Raw genomic sequence first — 23,365 nt, 5'->3', positions numbered from 1 at the left:
CGGCATGTTTGAAAGCCAACATGTACCGGGCCCCGCGGCGAGAGTCTCCACTCGCTTCGGACGCCATGCGTGACCGTGGCCAGTGCGCCCCCACCTATAAGCCCCCACCAGTTGAGACATAAGGGCATCGTGTGCACAGATGTTGAGGCATGTGATCTGGCACAACCCCCCCGCCACCTCCTCCTCCTCCTCCTCCTCCTCCCCCCCCCGCCCCTCCCCTCATCATAACCGCAGTGTTTCGAGGCGCTGCCATTGGGCTGGCCGCCGGCAAAGATGATGATGGTAGTGTGAAATGTCAGCGCGGGGGGCGGGGGGGCAGACTTCAGAGGCTGATTTGCCACTCTCGCTTGCCACCGGTCTGAAGGCTGGTGGGAGGTTGAATTGGGGCACGCAAGGGCTGGGTGGTGGGGCTATTTTATCTGTCCACAGCGACTCATGAAAGGCTGAGCACAACCCACGGCAATCTCTTTTTGCTTCCTGTTTATTGTTGGGCCAGCCAGCCAATCGAAGGCTTCCCATTCCTGCGTCACCGCTTCATAGCCATACCTTCGGACAGCGACCAATCACAGCACAACGCGGGCTTTTTTCAAACCTGCGCCTGTTATCGCCTCAGCCAATGAGAGGAGAGCTTGGTCTTCATATACCAGCTCCCCGCCAGAGGAGCGCCATTGTATCTCGTAGAGAGAAAGCAGATCTAGCAGCGCTGCCATGGCCCGTACTAAGCAGACCGCCCGCAAGTCCACAGGAGGCAAGGCGCCTCGCAAGCAGCTGGCCACCAAGGCTGCCCGGAAGAGCGCCCCCGCCACTGGCGGCGTCAAGAAACCTCACCGCTACCGACCCGGCACTGTGGCTCTGAGGGAGATCCGCCGCTACCAGAAATCCACCGAGCTGCTCATCCGAAAGCTGCCCTTCCAGCGCCTGGTGCGAGAAATCGCCCAGGACTTCAAGACCGACCTGCGCTTCCAGAGCTCGGCCGTCATGGCCCTGCAGGAGGCCAGCGAGGCCTACCTGGTTGGGCTCTTTGAGGACACCAACCTCTGCGCCATCCACGCCAAGCGGGTCACCATCATGCCCAAGGACATCCAGCTGGCCCGCCGCATCCGGGGCGAGAGGGCTTGAGGCACACGGCAGCACCGCAACAACCGCAGAAAACACCACAAAGGCTCTTTTAAGAGCCGCCACATTGTCACAGACGAGCTGCTCCTATCCGCCCCTGCTCTTCGCTTGGCTACGCTCGTAGCTCGGGCGAGCTTTTGGCTTCAGAGGCAAAAGCCAAACATCCATTTGGCCCCATAGTTCACAGGGCTTTTCCGTGGCATGGAAGGCCCTCCAGTGTTGGGTGACGGAGGGGGGGATTTGAGGTATGCCCAAGATGCATTACTTATTCACCTGCCGGGCACACCCGGGGTCCCCCCCCCCCCCCCACGGTAGCCGCAGGCATTATTTACGCACCATGCCAGGTTTGCGCCCGTGGTCAGCGGTCCTCTTGAGTGCTCGGAAGAGAGTGCAGGGTGCCCTGACTCTGAAGCGCTTGGAAGCAGCTCCTTTTCTGATCAGTGTTTGCAACGCGCCGTGGGGGCAAGTGGGGAGGCGGGGGATGCCGCCGACGGCATGGTGCCTGCCCCTAAACCATCAGAAGCGGCAGCTGGCTGTGAGTTCTTTGTTTGGCAGGCTCTCCCACCTACGCTACCCCGCCCAGAGACCAACGGCTAGTAAGCGCGGTCATTTCGAAACGCTGCCGTCTCCCCGCCCACCCGGCCCTGCGCAGACCGTGCTGCGCACGACCGCCAGCAGCCCTCCCTCTGGTCCGCCATGGGTGCATATAAGGAGCGGCTCAGGCGCTGAACCCGTCATTCTCCGCTCGCTTGTGAAGAAGAGAAGAGTCAGCATGTCTGGACGCGGCAAAGGAGGGAAAGGGCTCGGCAAAGGCGGCGCCAAGAGGCACAGGAAAGTGCTGCGAGACAACATCCAGGGCATCACCAAGCCCGCCATCCGCCGCCTGGCCCGCCGTGGCGGAGTCAAGCGCATCTCCGGCCTCATCTACGAGGAGACCCGGGGCGTGCTGAAGGTCTTCCTGGAGAACGTGATCCGGGATGCCGTCACCTACACCGAGCACGCCAAGAGGAAGACGGTCACCGCCATGGATGTGGTCTATGCCCTGAAGCGCCAGGGACGCACCCTCTACGGATTCGGGGGCTGAGCAGACCCCCACCCCCCACCGGACCCCACCTCTCGTTCCGACACCACAACACCAAAGGCTCTTTTAAGAGCCGCCCACACCCTCCCCGACCGAGCTGCTCATCTGCACTCTGCTTAAGCACCATACTCTGGCCCGCCTGAGCCAAAGTAGAGGGGCGTGCAAGGTTTATGTTTTGACTAGCAAGCCAGCGCCTTGAAAAAAAACCTCAGGCGAGTCTTGCACACTGATTTTATGAATGTCGCTTGTGTGTGAATGAAGAAAGAGATCAGAGCAAGCACATGGCGTTTTTGTGTCCTACTTGACAATTCTTTCTTTGCGCCCAGAATGTACCTGCAGGAGAAGGCAAAATCCTATGCCGAAGGTAAGGTCTTTCACACGGCTGTGCCTTCTGCCCCCGTGGCTATGAGGAGCGCTGGCTCTTGCCTAGAATGGGCCTGGCTACCAGTCGCGCCTTGAAACACTTGTGTATAGGCGCCTTTATAAATGCCATATGTCCTATCATATCATATCGGGATCGGGGCCAAGCCGGCCCGAATCCCCTCCAGTGCGCTAGGGCTTCTCGCTCTCGCCGAGGGGCAGGCTTTCCGATTGATTTACCCTTTGAACGCATTCGGGGTTGACCACAGCGCCGCCCTTTAACGCAAGGGGGCAACTGCACTCGGGGTTTGTGTATCCAGAAGGGAGAGCCAGGTGTCTGTGTCCTGCTCAGTTTGCCCCTCTACCCATTCTCCTGAGCGTGTGAATGGGGTGAGCGTTGCCGGAGGCCTCTGCGCGCGTCATGCTGGTCAGAGAGTTGCTGGTTAGTTAGTTAGTGAGGCACGCAAAGCGTCAAGGCCCACCATGGCCTCCTCCCCACACTCCTACCTACCACTGGCCTCTGCAGAGAGCTGCCCGTCTCACTTCCTTGCTTTGCCACTGCCAAGCCCTCTCACTGAGATAGATAGATACATTGTACACCGTGTTGGGAGAGTGGCAGATGAGGGGAGGGACCTGTCTGGGGATTCCACTCATTACCCTAAGGGAAGTGCAAGGGTTCCTGGGAGGCATGCATGAACCGTTTGACTCCAAGAAAGGAAGGCCTGGCCGAGATATGAAACCCAGAGTGGCCCATTTCACCCTTTTTTTTCCCTTTCTTTCCTTTTAGTGTTTTGGTGGGCAGGCGGAGGGCCCTCTCTCTCAAACCTCACTCTAACTTGCTCAGGTGCTGTGCCCAGTGGGGTCTGCTGGGAATTTTGCCCGTCAAGGGCAAAGCCCGTCAAGGGCAAAGCACAGTGGCGTTTGTCAGGCGTTCGTCAGGCTTTCGGGGCAGGGGCCAGAACGCCTGGCTGGCTGGCTGGCTGGCTGGCTGCTGCAGCTGCTGCTGCTGCTGCTGCTGCTGCTGCTGCTGCTGCTGCTTCTCCCAGAAACCCAGCCCAGTGTCCCCAAGGACAGGCCTCTCCTCCCAGCGATGAGAAGAGGAGAAAGGAAGATCAAAGTGGGGCTGAGGCTTCCTCAGAAGGGTCAGGCCCTGTCGCGAACCAGAAGATGGACTCGGACTCAGAAGGGTCAGGCCCTGTGGCGAACCAGAAGATGGACTCGGACTACAGTGGGTCTTGGTGGAGACTTGTTTATTCAGATAAAAGAAACACGCCTATCGGCTCTCCCGCTATGAGGGAAGTTCCCTGCCTTCTAAAACAAAAACAAAGGGCGCCCGTCGAAGTCCAAGAATGAAAGAGCCCTGCCTGAGTCCACACTCCTAGTTGCTGACTGGCCCTCCCACGTTAGAAAACCTCGCTAAAAGGAAAAGGAGGCTTGCACAATAGCCTCGGAAGTGCGCGTCTGTCTGGCCCGACTCGTAGAGGGCTCATTTGCACAGCCCACACTTCTCCAGATCCCACCTTTATGGCACCGGGACTCCCCAAAGTCAAGTCCTGTGGCTCTTTGGCAGGGTTATTGGCTCTCAGTCCAATTCATCTCGTATATTTGTCGGCTTTCCCAGCCTTGGCAACAAGCACGCGCATCCATTGCCCTCCTTTGTTCACAGGGCGGGTGCCCATTCGCTTCTCTTAGGATCTAGTACTGGGGCGGATACCCCAGCCTTGGTAGACCGTGTTTGGATCTCTTCCCCTCTGTTTAACTTGGCTCGCACGCCCGTTCCACCCCTTTCAGAATGTCGTACGTTGGGCGGCTTCTCCAGCCGTGATATGCAGTATTTGTATCTCTTTCACTCTCTTTTGCTTGGGTCGTGGGCCCGTTCCGCTCTTTCAGACTTTCACACGCTTGGCGGCTTCTCCAGCGGTGACATGCAGTATTCGAGCCCCTCTCACGCTCGGTCTTACCTGGGTCTTGTGGCCGTCCATTTTCCCAGCCTCTCCTGCCGTGGACGGCTTCTCCAGTCTTTGCCCCCAACGTTTACAGCCCTCCCTCCCGTCCTCACGTTGGGAGTGTTTGCATCGCTGTTTGTGCTCGTCTGGTCGGTACAGGCACTCGCCGGGTGGGGCTCGGGGACTCTGGCTCCTTCCTGTTCCCTAGTCTCGGCGTCGGTCGCTGGGCGCCGGGCCCACCACTGTTCTCTAGCCGTCGCGCCCCCGGGGAAGGCGGTTTTCTTCCCGTCTTGGCTCCGCTCCTGACCCGGGGCCTCTTTGATATTAATTTTGTTTAACTATTTTCTTCTACCATTCTCCAAAGTCTCACGTGCTCAAAAGTCTGAAAACACACATCCAAAATAAAAAAGACTCTCTAATACCTGCTCGGTCAGAGCTCCCGCCTTGTAGCCTCCAGCTAGCGGGTCTCGCTTTGGCTAGGCCAACCGCTGGCTCGGGCCCTCCAGGACGTATCCACAGCGGCTCGCCTCTGCGTGTGGAGGATTCTCCTCCCGTCTGCACGAGTCGGTCACGGCGTAGGAGGTGTCTCCCCATTCACAGTTCTTACTGTGTTTAAGCACGTCGGTACTTGCCCAGGCCCCTAGGCCGGAGGGTCTTGCCGAGCGGGCTCACCTCCCTAGCCCTAGGCGGGGCAGGGCCGTCCCTGCCAACGCTTCTCCCTGCGTGTGACCCAAGCGCTGATTTCTGCCCTTCCTGTCCCGCATATTGGAGGTTCCACCTTTGGGTGGCACGCCCCCCCGTGTGCCCGGCCTGCCACGCCCGAGCATGCTCCTTCATGGTCGAGGCCAGTGTCTGTGTGAAAAGGACATGGACTGGGACGAGGGGGCAGAAGGCCCGAGATCATGTAGGGTAAAGTGACTGCAAGCAAACACGGCCCCTGCATGCATGTAGAATGCAAAGACAATCTGGTTTCAGAGGCTGGCTGCCAGCAAATGGGCCCAGCAATTGAACCCTGGAAGCAAGGATAACCCCACGAAACATGAAATCAGGCACTTGTGGATGTTTTGTCCCAGCACGGGAGCGGTCCTTTAGAGTGGGCTGGTCACGTGAAAAGCTATTTGGGTTTGCTGGGTTTGGGGGAGTGCCGGTCAAATCCCTCAGCGATTACATCTGTTTCCAAGGAAGTGATTAAGAGTGCAGCAGGGGCAAAGGCCCGGCAGGGGACATTTTGGGGAAATCCAGGGCCTCGGAACAGCTGGCCCGATATGTTAGAATTTAGAAACGGGCGGGTTGCGAAGAGTACCTGGATTACGCCTCCCTTGGGTGGGAAAGGGCTCTACACCTAAAGTTCCGTATTGGAATTCTGCCAATTGCCGCATTTCGGCATAGATGGAACAATGCCGTTTCAACATCATGTATTCTTTGAGGCGAGCCCGAGGAGACTGTTCAACATTACTTATTACTCTGTCCGGCCACTAAGCCACTGAGGAAGCGCTTTTTGAAGCCTTTGTTTCTAAGGCGCGGCCTGCAGGTCAGTAGGTGATGCCATGGCAATATGCCCGGACACTGCAGGCGTAGAGGCTGTTCTTGCTACTGCTAGTTATTTGAGTTGGGAAGGAAAAATACACACGAGAAAGGCTAAGGGAGTAGAATAATGCTTTGGGGTAGAGAAACCCATTTGCATTGGCTGTCAATTTTGGTAAAATGCTGATCCCGCTTTCATTTGCTTCCTCTGGCAACATGACGAATTTGTTTTCCGATTGGAAGTGATTCATGAGCTAAGTGATTACGATGTTGTTGCATTTGTGGTTTGGATATCTGTGTGTAGCTTTTATGACCTTTTTGTCGAATTAAAGCTAATAAAGTAAAAACAAAAAACAAAAAAAAGAAATCTCACACACACACAGGCGCGCGGGCGCGCGCCAGGATTGAACTCCAAAAACATAGAGCCGCTCTGGGCATGGAGCCCTGTGTCCATTTTCAAGGGGCGTTTCTAGCCTTGGCTAACACACACTCTCAGAGCTGTGTTATTTCCTTCCTCTTCGGTGCGCTTTTCCTTCGGTCCCCGGGCGGTGAGGGGAGCAGACTTGATCAGGCACCGTAGGGAAAGAAGGGAAAAAGGATATGCTCGCGCTGCTATGCGTGGGAGGTGAGCAAGAGAGGTCGAATATGAAGCGGAAAACAAAGTTTGCCCATGTTCCTGTCGCAGCTGAAGGCGGCATGCCGGCTTTACAAGACGCTTGCAAGGGAGCCGAGGCCCTGCCAAGGGGAAGCTACTTTTGTGTAAGAGCTGGGAGATGTTGCGGTCCTGGTGACACATGTAAAATGACATAAATGTATGCGTGTCGCTATTAAAAAATGGATCATTTAGGCGGAGGAAACACAGTGTGTCGTTCGCAGGGACGGTGCTGTGAGCTGGGACCTGCCTCCCCTTCTGTGGACCAATCAGAAGGAAGCTCCTCCCTATATATGCACGCCGCTTGCCGGGCCGCCCATTACTGATCTGATCTGATCTGTGAGCGCGCTGACCGAGTCCTCCTGCAGAACAATGGCTGAAACTGCTCCCGCTGCTGTGGCTCCGCCGGCGGAACCTGCCGCCGCCGCCGCACCCAAGAAGAAGACGACGCAGAAGAAAGCAGCCGGCGCTGCCAAGGCCAAAAAGCCCACGGGGCCCAGCGTGGCCGACCTCGTCGTCAAGGTCGTGGCTGCCTCCACTGAGAGGAAGGGACTCTCCCTGCCCGCCATCAAGAAGGCTCTGAGCGCCCAGGGATACGACGTGGACAAGAACAACAGCAGAGTCAAGCTTGCCGTCAAGAGCCTGGTGAGCAAAGGAGCCCTAGCCCAGCTCAAGGGCACCGGTGCCTCTGGATCCTTCAAGCTCAACAAGAAGCAGTCGCAGGGCAAGGAGAAGGCGGCCAAGAAAGCGGCGGTGAAGAGCAAGACGCCCGCAGCAAAGAAGCCTGCCGGTGCTGCCAAGAAACCCAAAAAGGCTCCCGCCGGAGTCAAGAAGAGTCCCAAGAAGGTGAAGAAACCAGCAGGAGCCAAGAGCCCTAAAAAGCCCAAAGCTGCTCCAGCCAAGAAGGCCGCCAAGAGCCCCGCAAAAGCCAAAGCCGTGAAGGCGAAAGCGGCAAAGAAGAGCCCAGCCAAGGTCGTGAAGCCCAAGGCCGTCAAACCCAAAGCGGCAAAGCCCAAAAAGGCTGCACCCAAGAAGAAGTAGAGGCTTTCGCCGAGACCCTTCAAAAAACACACACAAAAAAACACAAAGGCTCTTTTAAGAGCCGCCCACAGCATCTGAAAAGCGAGCTAGCTCATGCCTCTTGCCAGACGCGTACTGCGATATACAACGGCATGTTTGAAAGCCAACATGTACCGGGCCCCGCGGCGAGAGTCTCCACTCGCTTCGGACGCCATGCGTGACCGTGGCCAGTGCGCCCCCACCTATAAGCCCCCACCAGTTGAGACATAAGGGCATCGTGTGCACAGATGTTGAGGCATGTGATCTGGCACAACCCCCCCGCCACCTCCTCCTCCTCCTCCTCCTCCTCCCCCCCCCCGCCCCTCCCCTCATCATAACCGCAGTGTTTCGAGGCGCTGCCATTGGGCTGGCCGCCGGCAAAGATGATGATGGTAGTGTGAAATGTCAGCGCGGGGGGCGGGGGGGCAGACTTCAGAGGCTGATTTGCCACTCTCGCTTGCCACCGGTCTGAAGGCTGGTGGGAGGTTGAATTGGGGCACGCAAGGGCTGGGTGGTGGGGCTATTTTATCTGTCCACAGCGACTCATGAAAGGCTGAGCACAACCCACGGCAATCTCTTTTTGCTTCCTGTTTATTGTTGGGCCAGCCAGCCAATCGAAGGCTTCCCATTCCTGCGTCACCGCTTCATAGCCATACCTTCGGACAGCGACCAATCACAGCACAACGCGGGCTTTTTTCAAACCTGCGCCTGTTATCGCCTCAGCCAATGAGAGGAGAGCTTGGTCTTCATATACCAGCTCCCCGCCAGAGGAGCGCCATTGTATCTCGTAGAGAGAAAGCAGATCTAGCAGCGCTGCCATGGCCCGTACTAAGCAGACCGCCCGCAAGTCCACAGGAGGCAAGGCGCCTCGCAAGCAGCTGGCCACCAAGGCTGCCCGGAAGAGCGCCCCCGCCACTGGCGGCGTCAAGAAACCTCACCGCTACCGACCCGGCACTGTGGCTCTGAGGGAGATCCGCCGCTACCAGAAATCCACCGAGCTGCTCATCCGAAAGCTGCCCTTCCAGCGCCTGGTGCGAGAAATCGCCCAGGACTTCAAGACCGACCTGCGCTTCCAGAGCTCGGCCGTCATGGCCCTGCAGGAGGCCAGCGAGGCCTACCTGGTTGGGCTCTTTGAGGACACCAACCTCTGCGCCATCCACGCCAAGCGGGTCACCATCATGCCCAAGGACATCCAGCTGGCCCGCCGCATCCGGGGCGAGAGGGCTTGAGGCACACGGCAGCACCGCAACAACCGCAGAAAACACCACAAAGGCTCTTTTAAGAGCCGCCACATTGTCACAGACGAGCTGCTCCTATCCGCCCCTGCTCTTCGCTTGGCTACGCTCGTAGCTCGGGCGAGCTTTTGGCTTCAGAGGCAAAAGCCAAACATCCATTTGGCCCCATAGTTCACAGGGCTTTTCCGTGGCATGGAAGGCCCTCCAGTGTTGGGTGACGGAGGGGGGGATTTGAGGTATGCCCAAGATGCATTACTTATTCACCTGCCGGGCACACCCGGGGTCCCCCCCCCCCCCCCCACGGTAGCCGCAGGCATTATTTACGCACCATGCCAGGTTTGCGCCCGTGGTCAGCGGTCCTCTTGAGTGCTCGGAAGAGAGTGCAGGGTGCCCTGACTCTGAAGCGCTTGGAAGCAGCTCCTTTTCTGATCAGTGTTTGCAACGCGCCGTGGGGGCAAGTGGGGAGGCGGGGGATGCCGCCGACGGCATGGTGCCTGCCCCTAAACCATCAGAAGCGGCAGCTGGCTGTGAGTTCTTTGTTTGGCAGGCTCTCCCACCTACGCTACCCCGCCCAGAGACCAACGGCTAGTAAGCGCGGTCATTTCGAAACGCTGCCGTCTCCCCGCCCACCCGGCCCTGCGCAGACCGTGCTGCGCACGACCGCCAGCAGCCCTCCCTCTGGTCCGCCATGGGTGCATATAAGGAGCGGCTCAGGCGCTGAACCCGTCATTCTCCGCTCGCTTGTGAAGAAGAGAAGAGTCAGCATGTCTGGACGCGGCAAAGGAGGGAAAGGGCTCGGCAAAGGCGGCGCCAAGAGGCACAGGAAAGTGCTGCGAGACAACATCCAGGGCATCACCAAGCCCGCCATCCGCCGCCTGGCCCGCCGTGGCGGAGTCAAGCGCATCTCCGGCCTCATCTACGAGGAGACCCGGGGCGTGCTGAAGGTCTTCCTGGAGAACGTGATCCGGGATGCCGTCACCTACACCGAGCACGCCAAGAGGAAGACGGTCACCGCCATGGATGTGGTCTATGCCCTGAAGCGCCAGGGACGCACCCTCTACGGATTCGGGGGCTGAGCAGACCCCCACCCCCCACCGGACCCCACCTCTCGTTCCGACACCACAACACCAAAGGCTCTTTTAAGAGCCGCCCACACCCTCCCCGACCGAGCTGCTCATCTGCACTCTGCTTAAGCACCATACTCTGGCCCGCCTGAGCCAAAGTAGAGGGGCGTGCAAGGTTTATGTTTTGACTAGCAAGCCAGCGCCTTGAAAAAAAACCTCAGGCGAGTCTTGCACACTGATTTTATGAATGTCGCTTGTGTGTGAATGAAGAAAGAGATCAGAGCAAGCACATGGCGTTTTTGTGTCCTACTTGACAATTCTTTCTTTGCGCCCAGAATGTACCTGCAGGAGAAGGCAAAATCCTATGCCGAAGGTAAGGTCTTTCACACGGCTGTGCCTTCTGCCCCCGTGGCTATGAGGAGCGCTGGCTCTTGCCTAGAATGGGCCTGGCTACCAGTCGCGCCTTGAAACACTTGTGTATAGGCGCCTTTATAAATGCCATATGTCCTATCATATCATATCGGGATCGGGGCCAAGCCGGCCCGAATCCCCTCCAGTGCGCTAGGGCTTCTCGCTCTCGCCGAGGGGCAGGCTTTCCGATTGATTTACCCTTTGAACGCATTCGGGGTTGACCACAGCGCCGCCCTTTAACGCAAGGGGGCAACTGCACTCGGGGTTTGTGTATCCAGAAGGGAGAGCCAGGTGTCTGTGTCCTGCTCAGTTTGCCCCTCTACCCATTCTCCTGAGCGTGTGAATGGGGTGAGCGTTGCCGGAGGCCTCTGCGCGCGTCATGCTGGTCAGAGAGTTGCTGGTTAGTTAGTTAGTTAGTGAGGCACGCAAAGCGTCAAGGCCCACCATGGCCTCCTCCCCACACTCCTACCTACCACTGGCCTCTGCAGAGAGCTGCCCGTCTCACTTCCTTGCTTTGCCACTGCCAAGCCCTCTCACTGAGATAGATAGATACATTGTACACCGTGTTGGGAGAGTGGCAGATGAGGGGAGGGACCTGTCTGGGGATTCCACTCATTACCCTAAGGGAAGTGCAAGGGTTCCTGGGAGGCATGCATGAACCGTTTGACTCCAAGAAAGGAAGGCCTGGCCGAGATATGAAACCCAGAGTGGCCCATTTCACCCTTTTTTTTCCCTTTCTTTCCTTTTAGTGTTTTGGTGGGCAGGCGGAGGGCCCTCTCTCTCAAACCTCACTCTAACTTGCTCAGGTGCTGTGCCCAGTGGGGTCTGCTGGGAATTTTGCCCGTCAAGGGCAAAGCCCGTCAAGGGCAAAGCACAGTGGCGTTTGTCAGGCGTTCGTCAGGCTTTCGGGGCAGGGGCCAGAACGCCTGGCTGGCTGGCTGGCTGGCTGGCTGCTGCAGCTGCTGCTGCTGCTGCTGCTGCTGCTGCTGCTGCTTCTCCCAGAAACCCAGCCCAGTGTCCCCAAGGACAGGCCTCTCCTCCCAGCGATGAGAAGAGGAGAAAGGAAGATCAAAGTGGGGCTGAGGCTTCCTCAGAAGGGTCAGGCCCTGTCGCGAACCAGAAGATGGACTCGGACTCAGAAGGGTCAGGCCCTGTGGCGAACCAGAAGATGGACTCGGACTACAGTGGGTCTTGGTGGAGACTTGTTTATTCAGATAAAAGAAACACGCCTATCGGCTCTCCCGCTATGAGGGAAGTTCCCTGCCTTCTAAAACAAAAACAAAGGGCGCCCGTCGAAGTCCAAGAATGAAAGAGCCCTGCCTGAGTCCACACTCCTAGTTGCTGACTGGCCCTCCCACGTTAGAAAACCTCGCTAAAAGGAAAAGGAGGCTTGCACAATAGCCTCGGAAGTGCGCGTCTGTCTGGCCCGACTCGTAGAGGGCTCATTTGCACAGCCCACACTTCTCCAGATCCCACCTTTATGGCACCGGGACTCCCCAAAGTCAAGTCCTGTGGCTCTTTGGCAGGGTTATTGGCTCTCAGTCCAATTCATCTCGTATATTTGTCGGCTTTCCCAGCCTTGGCAACAAGCACGCGCATCCATTGCCCTCCTTTGTTCACAGGGCGGGTGCCCATTCGCTTCTCTTAGGATCTAGTACTGGGGCGGATACCCCAGCCTTGGTAGACCGTGTTTGGATCTCTTCCCCTCTGTTTAACTTGGCTCGCACGCCCGTTCCACCCCTTTCAGAATGTCGTACGTTGGGCGGCTTCTCCAGCCGTGATATGCAGTATTTGTATCTCTTTCACTCTCTTTTGCTTGGGTCGTGGGCCCGTTCCGCTCTTTCAGACTTTCACACGCTTGGCGGCTTCTCCAGCGGTGACATGCAGTATTCGAGCCCCTCTCACGCTCGGTCTTACCTGGGTCTTGTGGCCGTCCATTTTCCCAGCCTCTCCTGCCGTGGACGGCTTCTCCAGTCTTTGCCCCCAACGTTTACAGCCCTCCCTCCCGTCCTCACGTTGGGAGTGTTTGCATCGCTGTTTGTGCTCGTCTGGTCGGTACAGGCACTCGCCGGGTGGGGCTCGGGGACTCTGGCTCCTTCCTGTTCCCTAGTCTCGGCGTCGGTCGCTGGGCGCCGGGCCCACCACTGTTCTCTAGCCGTCGCGCCCCCGGGGAAGGCGGTTTTCTTCCCGTCTTGGCTCCGCTCCTGACCCGGGGCCTCTTTGATATTAATTTTGTTTAACTATTTTCTTCTACCATTCTCCAAAGTCTCACGTGCTCAAAAGTCTGAAAACACACATCCAAAATAAAAAAGACTCTCTAATACCTGCTCGGTCAGAGCTCCCGCCTTGTAGCCTCCAGCTAGCGGGTCTCGCTTTGGCTAGGCCAACCGCTGGCTCGGGCCCTCCAGGACGTATCCACAGCGGCTCGCCTCTGCGTGTGGAGGATTCTCCTCCCGTCTGCACGAGTCGGTCACGGCGTAGGAGGTGTCTCCCCATTCACAGTTCTTACTGTGTTTAAGCACGTCGGTACTTGCCCAGGCCCCTAGGCCGGAGGGTCTTGCCGAGCGGGCTCACCTCCCTAGCCCTAGGCGGGGCAGGGCCGTCCCTGCCAACGCTTCTCCCTGCGTGTGCCCCAAGCGCTGATTTCTGCCCTTCCTGTCCCGCATATTGGAGGTTCCACCTTTGGGTGGCACGCCCCCCCGTGTGCCCGGCCTGCCACGCCCGAGCATGCTCCTTCATGGTCGAGGCCAGTGTCTGTGTGAAAAGGACATGGACTGGGACGAGGGGGCAGAAGGCCCGAGATCATGTAGGGTAAAGTGACTGCAAGCAAACACGGCCCCTGCATGCATGTAGAATGCAAAGACAATCTGGTTTCAGAGGCTGGCTGCCAGCAAATGGGCCCAGCAATTGAACCCTGGAAGCAAGGATAACCCCACGAAACATGAAATCAGGCACTTGTGGATGTTTTGTCCCAGCACGGGAGCGGTCCTTTAGAGTGGGCTGGTCACGTGAAAAGCTATTTGGGTTTGCTGGGTTTGGGGGAGTGCCGGTCAAATCCCTCAGCGATTACATCTGTTTCCAAGGAAGTGATTAAGAGTGCAGCAGGGGCAAAGGCCCGGCAGGGGACATTTTGGGGAAATCCAGGGCCTCGGAACAGCTGGCCCGATATGTTAGAATTTAGAAACGGGCGGGTTGCGAAGAGTACCTGGATTACGCCTCCCTTGGGTGGGAAAGGGCTCTACACCTAAAGTTCCGTATTGGAATTCTGCCAATTGCCGCATTTCGGCATAGATGGAACAATGCCGTTTCAACATCATGTATTCTTTGAGGCGAGCCCGAGGAGACTGTTCAACATTACTTATTACTCTGTCCGGCCACTAAGCCACTGAGGAAGCGCTTTTTGAAGCCTTTGTTTCTAAGGCGCGGCCTGCAGGTCAGTAGGTGATGCCATGGCAATATGCCCGGACACTGCAGGCGTAGAGGCTGTTCTTGCTACTGCTAGTTATTTGAGTTGGGAAGGAAAAATACACACGAGAAAGGCTAAGGGAGTAGAATAATGCTTTGGGGTAGAGAAACCCATTTGCATTGGCTGTCAATTTTGGTAAAATGCTGATCCCGCTTTCATTTGCTTCCTCTGGCAACATGACGAATTTGTTTTCCGATTGGAAGTGATTCATGAGCTAAGTGATTACGATGTTGTTGCATTTGTGGTTTGGATATCTGTGTGTAGCTTTTATGACCTTTTTGTCGAATTAAAGCTAATAAAGTAAAAACAAAAAACAAAAAAAAGAAATCTCACACACACACAGGCGCGCGGGCGCGCGCCAGGATTGAACTCCAAAAACATAGAGCCGCTCTGGGCATGGAGCCCTGTGTCCATTTTCAAGGGGCGTTTCTAGCCTTGGCTAACACACACTCTCAGAGCTGTGTTATTTCCTTCCTCTTCGGTGCGCTTTTCCTTCGGTCCCCGGGCGGTGAGGGGAGCAGACTTGATCAGGCACCGTAGGGAAAGAAGGGAAAAAGGATATGCTCGCGCTGCTATGCGTGGGAGGTGAGCAAGAGAGGTCGAATATGAAGCGGAAAACAAAGTTTGCCCATGTTCCTGTCGCAGCTGAAGGCGGCATGCCGGCTTTACAAGACGCTTGCAAGGGAGCCGAGGCCCTGCCAAGGGGAAGCTACTTTTGTGTAAGAGCTGGGAGATGTTGCGGTCCTGGTGACACATGTAAAATGACATAAATGTATGCGTGTCGCTATTAAAAAATGGATCATTTAGGCGGAGGAAACACAGTGTGTCGTTCGCAGGGACGGTGCTGTGAGCTGGGACCTGCCTCCCCTTCTGTGGACCAATCAGAAGGAAGCTCCTCCCTATATATGCACGCCGCTTGCCGGGCCGCCCATTACTGATCTGATCTGATCTGTGAGCGCGCTGACCGAGTCCTCCTGCAGAACAATGGCTGAAACTGCTCCCGCTGCTGTGGCTCCGCCGGCGGAACCTGCCGCCGCCGCCGCACCCAAGAAGAAGACGACGCAGAAGAAAGCAGCCGGCGCTGCCAAGGCCAAAAAGCCCACGGGGCCCAGCGTGGCCGACCTCGTCGTCAAGGTCGTGGCTGCCTCCACTGAGAGGAAGGGACTCTCCCTGCCCGCCATCAAGAAGGCTCTGAGCGCCCAGGGATACGACGTGGACAAGAACAACAGCAGAGTCAAGCTTGCCGTCAAGAGCCTGGTGAGCAAAGGAGCCCTAGCCCAGCTCAAGGGCACCGGTGCCTCTGGATCCTTCAAGCTCAACAAGAAGCAGTCGCAGGGCAAGGAGAAGGCGGCCAAGAAAGCGGCGGTGAAGAGCAAGACGCCCGCAGCAAAGAAGCCTGCCGGTGCTGCCAAGAAACCCAAAAAGGCTCCCGCCGGAGTCAAGAAGAGTCCCAAGAAGGTGAAGAAACCAGCAGGAGCCAAGAGCCCTAAAAAGCCCAAAGCTGCTCCAGCCAAGAAGGCCGCCAAGAGCCCCGCAAAAGCCAAAGCCGTGAAGGCGAAAGCGGCAAAGAAGAGCCCAGCCAAGGTCGTGAAGCCCAAGGCCGTCAAACCCAAAGCGGCAAAGCCCAAAAAGGCTGCACCCAAGAAGAAGTAGAGGCTTTCGCCGAGACCCTTCAAAAAACACACACAAAAAAACACAAAGGCTCTTTTAAGAGCCGCCCACAGCATCTGAAAAGCGAGCTAGCTCATGCCTCTTGCCAGACGCGTACTGCGATATACAACGGCATGTTTGAAAGCCAACATGTACCGGGCCCCGCGGCGAGAGTCTCCACTCGCTTCGGACGCCATGCGTGACCGTGGCCAGTGCGCCCCCACCTATAAGCCCCCACCAGTTGAGACATAAGGGCATCGTGTGCACAGATGTTGAGGCATGTGATCTGGCACAACCCCCCCGCCACCTCCTCCTCCTCCTCCCCCCCCCCGCCCCTCCCCTCATCATAACCGCAGTGTTTCGAGGCGCTGCCATTGGGCTGGCCGCCGGCAAAGATGATGATGGTAGTGTGAAATGTCAGCGCGGGGGGCGGGGGGGCAGACTTCAGAGGCTGATTTGCCACTCTCGCTTGCCACCGGTCTGAAGGCTGGTGGGAGGTTGAATTGGGGCACGCAAGGGCTGGGTGGTGGGGCTATTTTATCTGTCCACAGCGACTCATGAAAGGCTGAGCACAACCCACGGCAATCTCTTTTTGCTTCCTGTTTATTGTTGGGCCAGCCAGCCAATCGAAGGCTTCCCATTCCTGCGTCACCGCTTCATAGCCATACCTTCGGACAGCGACCAATCACAGCACAACGCGGGCTTTTTTCAAACCTGCGCCTGTTATCGCCTCAGCCAATGAGAGGAGAGCTTGGTCTTCATATACCAGCTCCCCGCCAGAGGAGCGCCATTGTATCTCGTAGAGAGAAAGCAGATCTAGCAGCGCTGCCATGGCCCGTACTAAGCAGACCGCCCGCAAGTCCACAGGAGGCAAGGCGCCTCGCAAGCAGCTGGCCACCAAGGCTGCCCGGAAGAGCGCCCCCGCCACTGGCGGCGTCAAGAAACCTCACCGCTACCGACCCGGCACTGTGGCTCTGAGGGAGATCCGCCGCTACCAGAAATCCACCGAGCTGCTCATCCGAAAGCTGCCCTTCCAGCGCCTGGTGCGAGAAATCGCCCAGGACTTCAAGACCGACCTGCGCTTCCAGAGCTCGGCCGTCATGGCCCTGCAGGAGGCCAGCGAGGCCTACCTGGTTGGGCTCTTTGAGGACACCAACCTCTGCGCCATCCACGCCAAGCGGGTCACCATCATGCCCAAGGACATCCAGCTGGCCCGCCGCATCCGGGGCGAGAGGGCTTGAGGCACACGGCAGCACCGCAACAACCGCAGAAAACACCACAAAGGCTCTTTTAAGAGCCGCCACATTGTCACAGACGAGCTGCTCCTATCCGCCCCTGCTCTTCGCTTGGCTACGCTCGTAGCTCGGGCGAGCTTTTGGCTTCAGAGGCAAAAGCCAAACATCCATTTGGCCCCATAGTTCACAGGGCTTTTCCGTGGCATGGAAGGCCCTCCAGTGTTGGGTGACGGAGGGGGGGATTTGAGGTATGCCCAAGATGCATTACTTATTCACCTGCCGGGCACACCCGGGGTCCCCCCCCCCCCCCACGGTAGCCGCAGGCATTATTTACGCACCATGCCAGGTTTGCGCCCGTGGTCAGCGGTCCTCTTGAGTGCTCGGAAGAGAGTGCAGGGTGCCCTGACTCTGAAGCGCTTGGAAGCAGCTCCTTTTCTGATCAGTGTTTGCAACGCGCCGTGGGGGCAAGTGGGGAGGCGGGGGATGCCGCCGACGGCATGGTGCCTGCCCCTAAACCATCAGAAGCGGCAGCTGGCTGTGAGTTCTTTGTTTGGCAGGCTCTCCCACCTACGCTACCCCGCCCAGAGACCAACGGCTAGTAAGCGCGGTCATTTCGAAACGCTGCCGTCTCCCCGCCCACCCGGCCCTGCGCACGACCGCCAGCAGCCCTCCCTCTGGTCCGCCATGGGTGCATATAAGGAGCGGCTCAGGCGCTGAACCCGTCATTCTCCGCTCGCTTGTGAAGAAGAGAAGAGTCAGCATGTCTGGACGCGGCAAAGGAGGGAAAGGGCTCGGCAAAGGCGGCGCCAAGAGGCACAGGAAAGTGCTGCGAGACAACATCCAGGGCATCACCAAGCCCGCCATCCGCCGCCTGGCCCGCCGTGGCGGAGTCAAGCGCATCTCCGGCCTCATCTACGAGGAGACCCGGGGCGTGCTGAAGGTCTTCCTGGAGAACGTGATCCGGGATGCCGTCACCTACACCGAGCACGCCAAGAGGAAGACGGTCACCGCCATGGATGTGGTCTATGCCCTGAAGCGCCAGGGACGCACCCTCTACGGATTCGGGGGCTGAGCAGACCCCCACCCCCCACCGGACCCCACCTCTCGTTCCGACACCACAACACCAAAGGCTCTTTTAAGAGCCGCCCACACCCTCCCCGACCGAGCTGCTCATCTGCACTCTGCTTAAGCACCATACTCTGGCCCGCCTGAGCCAAAGTAGAGGGGCGTGCAAGGTTTATGTTTTGACTAGCAAGCCAGCGCCTTGAAAAAAAACCTCAGGCGAGTCTTGCACACTGATTTTATGAATGTCGCTTGTGTGTGAATGAAGAAAGAGATCAGAGCAAGCACATGGCGTTTTTGTGTCCTACTTGACAATTCTTTCTTTGCGCCCAGAATGTACCTGCAGGAGAAGGCAAAATCCTATGCCGAAGGTAAGGTCTTTCACACGGCTGTGCCTTCTGCCCCCGTGGCTATGAGGAGCGCTGGCTCTTGCCTAGAATGGGCCTGGCTACCAGTCGCGCCTTGAAACACTTGTGTATAGGCGCCTTTATAAATGCCATATGTCCTATCATATCATATCGGGGTCGGGGCCAAGCCGGCCCGAATCCCCTCCAGTGCGCTAGGGCTTCTCGCTCTCGCCGAGGGGCAGGCTTTCCGATTGATTTACCCTTTGAACGCATTCGGGGTTGACCACAGCGCCGCCCTTTAACGCAAGGGGGCAACTGCACTCGGGGTTTGTGTATCCAGAAGGGAGAGCCAGGTGTCTGTGTCCTGCTCAGTTTGCCCCTCTACCCATTCTCCTGAGCGTGTGAATGGGGTGAGCGTTGCCGGAGGCCTCTGCGCGCGTCATGCTGGTCAGAGAGTTGCTGGTTAGTTAGTTAGTTAGTGAGGCACGCAAAGCGTCAAGGCCCACCATGGCCTCCTCCCCACACTCCTACCTACCACTGGCCTCTGCAGAGAGCTGCCCGTCTCACTTCCTTGCTTTGCCACTGCCAAGCCCTCTCACTGAGATAGATAGATACATTGTACACCATGTTGGGAGAGTGGCAGATGAGGGGAGGGACCTGTCTGGGGATTCCACTCATTACCCTAAGGGAAGTGCAAGGGTTCCTGGGAGGCATGCATGAACCGTTTGACTCCAAGAAAGGAAGGCCTGGCCGAGATATGAAACCCAGAGTGGCCCATTTCACCCTTTTTTTTCCCTTTCTTTCCTTTTAGTGTTTTGGTGGGCAGGCGGAGGGCCCTCTCTCTCAAACCTCACTCTAACTTGCTCAGGTGCTGTGCCCAGTGGGGTCTGCTGGGAATTTTGCCCGTCAAGGGCAAAGCACAGTGGCGTTTGTCAGGCGTTCGTCAGGCTTTCGGGGCAGGGGCCAGAACGCCTGGCTGGCTGGCTGCTGCAGCTGCTGCTGCTGCTGCTGCTGCTTCTCCCAGAAACCCAGCCCAGTGTCCCCAAGGACAGGCCTCTCCTCCCAGCGATGAGAAGAGGAGAAAGGAAGATCAAAGTGGGGCTGAGGCTTCCTCAGAAGGGTCAGGCCCTGTGGCGAACCAGAAGATGGACTCGGACTACAGTGGGTCTTGGTGGAGACTTGTTTATTCAGATAAAAGAAACACGCCTATCGGCTCTCCCGCTATGAGGGAAGTTCCCTGCCTTCTAAAACAAAAACAAAGGGCGCCCGTCGAAGTCCAAGAATGAAAGAGCCCTGCCTGAGTCCACACTCCTAGTTGCTGACTGGCCCTCCCACGTTAGAAAACCTCGCTAAAAGGAAAAGGAGGCTTGCACAATAGCCTCGGAAGTGCGCGTCTGTCTGGCCCGACTCGTAGAGGGCTCATTTGCACAGCCCACACTTCTCCAGATCCCACCTTTATGGCACCGGGACTCCCCAAAGTCAAGTCCTGTGGCTCTTTGGCAGGGTTATTGGCTCTCAGTCCAATTCATCTCGTATATTTGTCGGCTTTCCCAGCCTTGGCAACAAGCACGCGCATCCATTGCCCTCCTTTGTTCACAGGGCGGGTGCCCATTCGCTTCTCTTAGGATCTAGTACTGGGGCGGATACCCCAGCCTTGGTAGACCGTGTTTGGATCTCTTCCCCTCTGTTTAACTTGGCTCGCACGCCCGTTCCACCCCTTTCAGAATGTCGTACGTTGGGCGGCTTCTCCAGCCGTGATATGCAGTATTTGTATCTCTTTCACTCTCTTTTGCTTGGGTCGTGGGCCCGTTCCGCTCTTTCAGACTTTCACACGCTTGGCGGCTTCTCCAGCGGTGACATGCAGTATTCGAGCCCCTCTCACGCTCGGTCTTACCTGGGTCTTGTGGCCGTCCATTTTCCCAGCCTCTCCTGCCGTGGACGGCTTCTCCAGTCTTTGCCCCCAACGTTTACAGCCCTCCCTCCCGTCCTCACGTTGGGAGTGTTTGCATCGCTGTTTGTGCTCGTCTGGTCGGTACAGGCACTCGCCGGGTGGGGCTCGGGGACTCTGGCTCCTTCCTGTTCCCTAGTCTCGGCGTCGGTCGCTGGGCGCCGGGCCCACCACTGTTCTCTAGCCGTCGCGCCCCCGGGGAAGGCGGTTTTCTTCCCGTCTTGGCTCCGCTCCTGACCCGGGGCCTCTTTGATATTAATTTTGTTTAACTATTTTCTTCTACCATTCTCCAAAGTCTCACGTGCTCAAAAGTCTGAAAACACACATCCAAAATAAAAAAGACTCTCTAATACCTGCTCGGTCAGAGCTCCCGCCTTGTAGCCTCCAGCTAGCGGGTCTCGCTTTGGCTAGGCCAACCGCTGGCTCGGGCCCTCCAGGACGTATCCACAGCGGCTCGCCTCTGCGTGTGGAGGATTCTCCTCCCGTCTGCACGAGTCGGTCACGGCGTAGGAGGTGTCTCCCCATTCACAGTTCTTACTGTGTTTAAGCACGTCGGTACTTGCCCAGGCCCCTAGGCCGGAGGGTCTTGCCGAGCGGGCTCACCTCCCTAGCCCTAGGCGGGGCAGGGCCGTCCCTGCCAACGCTTCTCCCTGCGTGTGCCCCAAGCGCTGATTTCTGCCCTTCCTGTCCCGCATATTGGAGGTTCCACCTTTGGGTGGCACGCCCCCCCGTGTGCCCGGCCTGCCACGCCCGAGCATGCTCCTTCATGGTCGAGGCCAGTGTCTGTGTGAAAAGGACATGGACTGGGACGAGGGGGCAGAAGGCCCGAGATCATGTAGGGTAAAGTGACTGCAAGCAAACACGGCCCCTGCATGCATGTAGAATGCAAAGACAATCTGGTTTCAGAGGCTGGCTGCCAGCAAATGGGCCCAGCAATTGAACCCTGGAAGCAAGGATAACCCCACGAAACATGAAATCAGGCACTTGTGGATGTTTTGTCCCAGCACGGGAGCGGTCCTTTAGAGTGGGCTGGTCACGTGAAAAGCTATTTGGGTTTGCTGGGTTTGGGGGAGTGCTGGTCAAATCCCTCAGCGATTACATCTGTTTCCAAGGAAGTGATTAAGAGTGCAGCAGGGGCAAAGGCCCGGCAGGGGACATTTTGGGGAAATCCAGGGCCTCGGAACAGCTGGCCCGATATGTTAGAATTTAGAAACGGGCGGGTTGCGAAGAGTACCTGGATTACGCCTCCCTTGGGTGGGAAAGGGCTCTACACCTAAAGTTCCGTATTGGAATTCTGCCAATTGCCGCATTTCGGCATAGATGGAACAATGCCGTTTCAACATCATGTATTCTTTGAGGCGAGCCCGAGGAGACTGTTCAACATTACTTATTACTCTGTCCGGCCACTAAGCCACTGAGGAAGCGCTTTTTGAAGCCTTTGTTTCTAAGGCGCGGCCTGCAGGTCAGTAGGTGATGCCATGGCAATATGCCCGGACACTGCAGGCGTAGAGGCTGTTCTTGCTACTGCTAGTTATTTGAGTTGGGAAGGAAAAATACACACGAGAAAGGCTAAGGGAGTAGAATAATGCTTTGGGGTAGAGAAACCCATTTGCATTGGCTGTCAATTTTGGTAAAATGCTGATCCCGCTTTCATTTGCTTCCTCTGGCAACATGACGAATTTGTTTTCCGATTGGAAGTGATTCATGAGCTAAGTGATTACGATGTTGTTGCATTTGTGGTTTGGATATCTGTGTGTAGCTTTTATGACCTTTTTGTCGAATTAAAGCTAATAAAGTAAAAACAAAAAACAAAAAAAAGAAATCTCACACACACACAGGCGCGCGGGCGCGCGCCAGGATTGAACTCCAAAAACATAGAGCCGCTCTGGGCATGGAGCCCTGTGTCCATTTTCAAGGGGCGTTTCTAGCCTTGGCTAACACACACTCTCAGAGCTGTGTTATTTCCTTCCTCTTCGGTGCGCTTTTCCTTCGGTCCCCGGGCGGTGAGGGGAGCAGACTTGATCAGGCACCGTAGGGAAAGAAGGGAAAAAGGATATGCTCGCGCTGCTATGCGTGGGAGGTGAGCAAGAGAGGTCGAATATGAAGCGGAAAACAAAGTTTGCCCATGTTCCTGTCGCAGCTGAAGGCGGCATGCCGGCTTTACAAGACGCTTGCAAGGGAGCCGAGGCCCTGCCAAGGGGAAGCTACTTTTGTGTAAGAGCTGGGAGATGTTGCGGTCCTGGTGACACATGTAAAATGACATAAATGTATGCGTGTCGCTATTAAAAAATGGATCATTTAGGCGGAGGAAACACAGTGTGTCGTTCGCAGGGACGGTGCTGTGAGCTGGGACCTGCCTCCCCTTCTGTGGACCAATCAGAAGGAAGCTCCTCCCTATATATGCACGCCGCTTGCCGGGCCGCCCATTACTGATCTGATCTGATCTGTGAGCGCGCTGACCGAGTCCTCCTGCAGAACAATGGCTGAAACTGCTCCCGCTGCTGTGGCTCCGCCGGCGGAACCTGCCGCCGCCGCCGCACCCAAGAAGAAGACGACGCAGAAGAAAGCAGCCGGCGCTGCCAAGGCCAAAAAGCCCACGGGGCCCAGCGTGGCCGACCTCGTCGTCAAGGTCGTGGCTGCCTCCACTGAGAGGAAGGGACTCTCCCTGCCCGCCATCAAGAAGGCTCTGAGCGCCCAGGGATACGACGTGGACAAGAACAACAGCAGAGTCAAGCTTGCCGTCAAGAGCCTGGTGAGCAAAGGAGCCCTAGCCCAGCTCAAGGGCACCGGTGCCTCTGGATCCTTCAAGCTCAACAAGAAGCAGTCGCAGGGCAAGGAGAAGGCGGCCAAGAAAGCGGCGGTGAAGAGCAAGACGCCCGCAGCAAAGAAGCCTGCCGGTGCTGCCAAGAAACCCAAAAAGGCTCCCGCCGGAGTCAAGAAGAGTCCCAAGAAGGTGAAGAAACCAGCAGGAGCCAAGAGCCCTAAAAAGCCCAAAGCTGCTCCAGCCAAGAAGGCCGCCAAGAGCCCCGCAAAAGCCAAAGCCGTGAAGGCGAAAGCGGCAAAGAAGAGCCCAGCCAAGGTCGTGAAGCCCAAGGCCGTCAAACCCAAAGCGGCAAAGCCCAAAAAGGCTGCACCCAAGAAGAAGTAGAGGCTTTCGCCGAGACCCTTCAAAAAACACACACAAAAAAACACAAAGGCTCTTTTAAGAG

At 57.1% G+C, this 23,365-nt stretch overlaps 3 protein-coding genes across 3 annotated transcripts; all 3 read left to right on the top strand.

The window, feature by feature from the left end:
* The first annotated feature begins 7,003 nt into the window (after positions 1 to 7,003).
* On the top strand, positions 7,004 to 7,781 carry LOC138559144 (histone H1-like). Its single transcript, XM_069642709.1, has one exon. The coding sequence runs from the start codon at positions 7,052 to 7,054 to the stop codon at positions 7,718 to 7,720; it is 669 nt and encodes a 222-aa protein (XP_069498810.1). The 5' UTR covers positions 7,004 to 7,051; the 3' UTR covers positions 7,721 to 7,781.
* A 7,117-nt stretch (positions 7,782 to 14,898) lies between these two features.
* LOC138559143 (histone H1-like) lies at positions 14,899 to 15,581 on the top strand. The gene has a single exon (XM_069642708.1). It carries the CDS (start codon positions 14,899 to 14,901, stop codon positions 15,565 to 15,567), a length of 669 nt encoding a protein of 222 aa, XP_069498809.1. The 3' UTR covers positions 15,568 to 15,581.
* A 7,006-nt stretch (positions 15,582 to 22,587) lies between these two features.
* On the top strand, positions 22,588 to 23,365 carry LOC138559160 (histone H1-like). The gene has a single exon (XM_069642725.1). It carries the CDS (start codon positions 22,636 to 22,638, stop codon positions 23,302 to 23,304), a length of 669 nt encoding a protein of 222 aa, XP_069498826.1. The 5' UTR covers positions 22,588 to 22,635; the 3' UTR covers positions 23,305 to 23,365.

The sequence above is a fragment of the Ambystoma mexicanum genome, unplaced genomic scaffold (assembly GCF_040938575.1).
Source record: "Ambystoma mexicanum isolate Mex_15411 unplaced genomic scaffold, UKY_AmexF1_1 Mex_scaf45, whole genome shotgun sequence".
Taxonomy (NCBI): domain Eukaryota; kingdom Metazoa; phylum Chordata; class Amphibia; order Caudata; family Ambystomatidae; genus Ambystoma; species Ambystoma mexicanum.
This window is presented reverse-complemented; position numbering and strand designations above follow the sequence as displayed.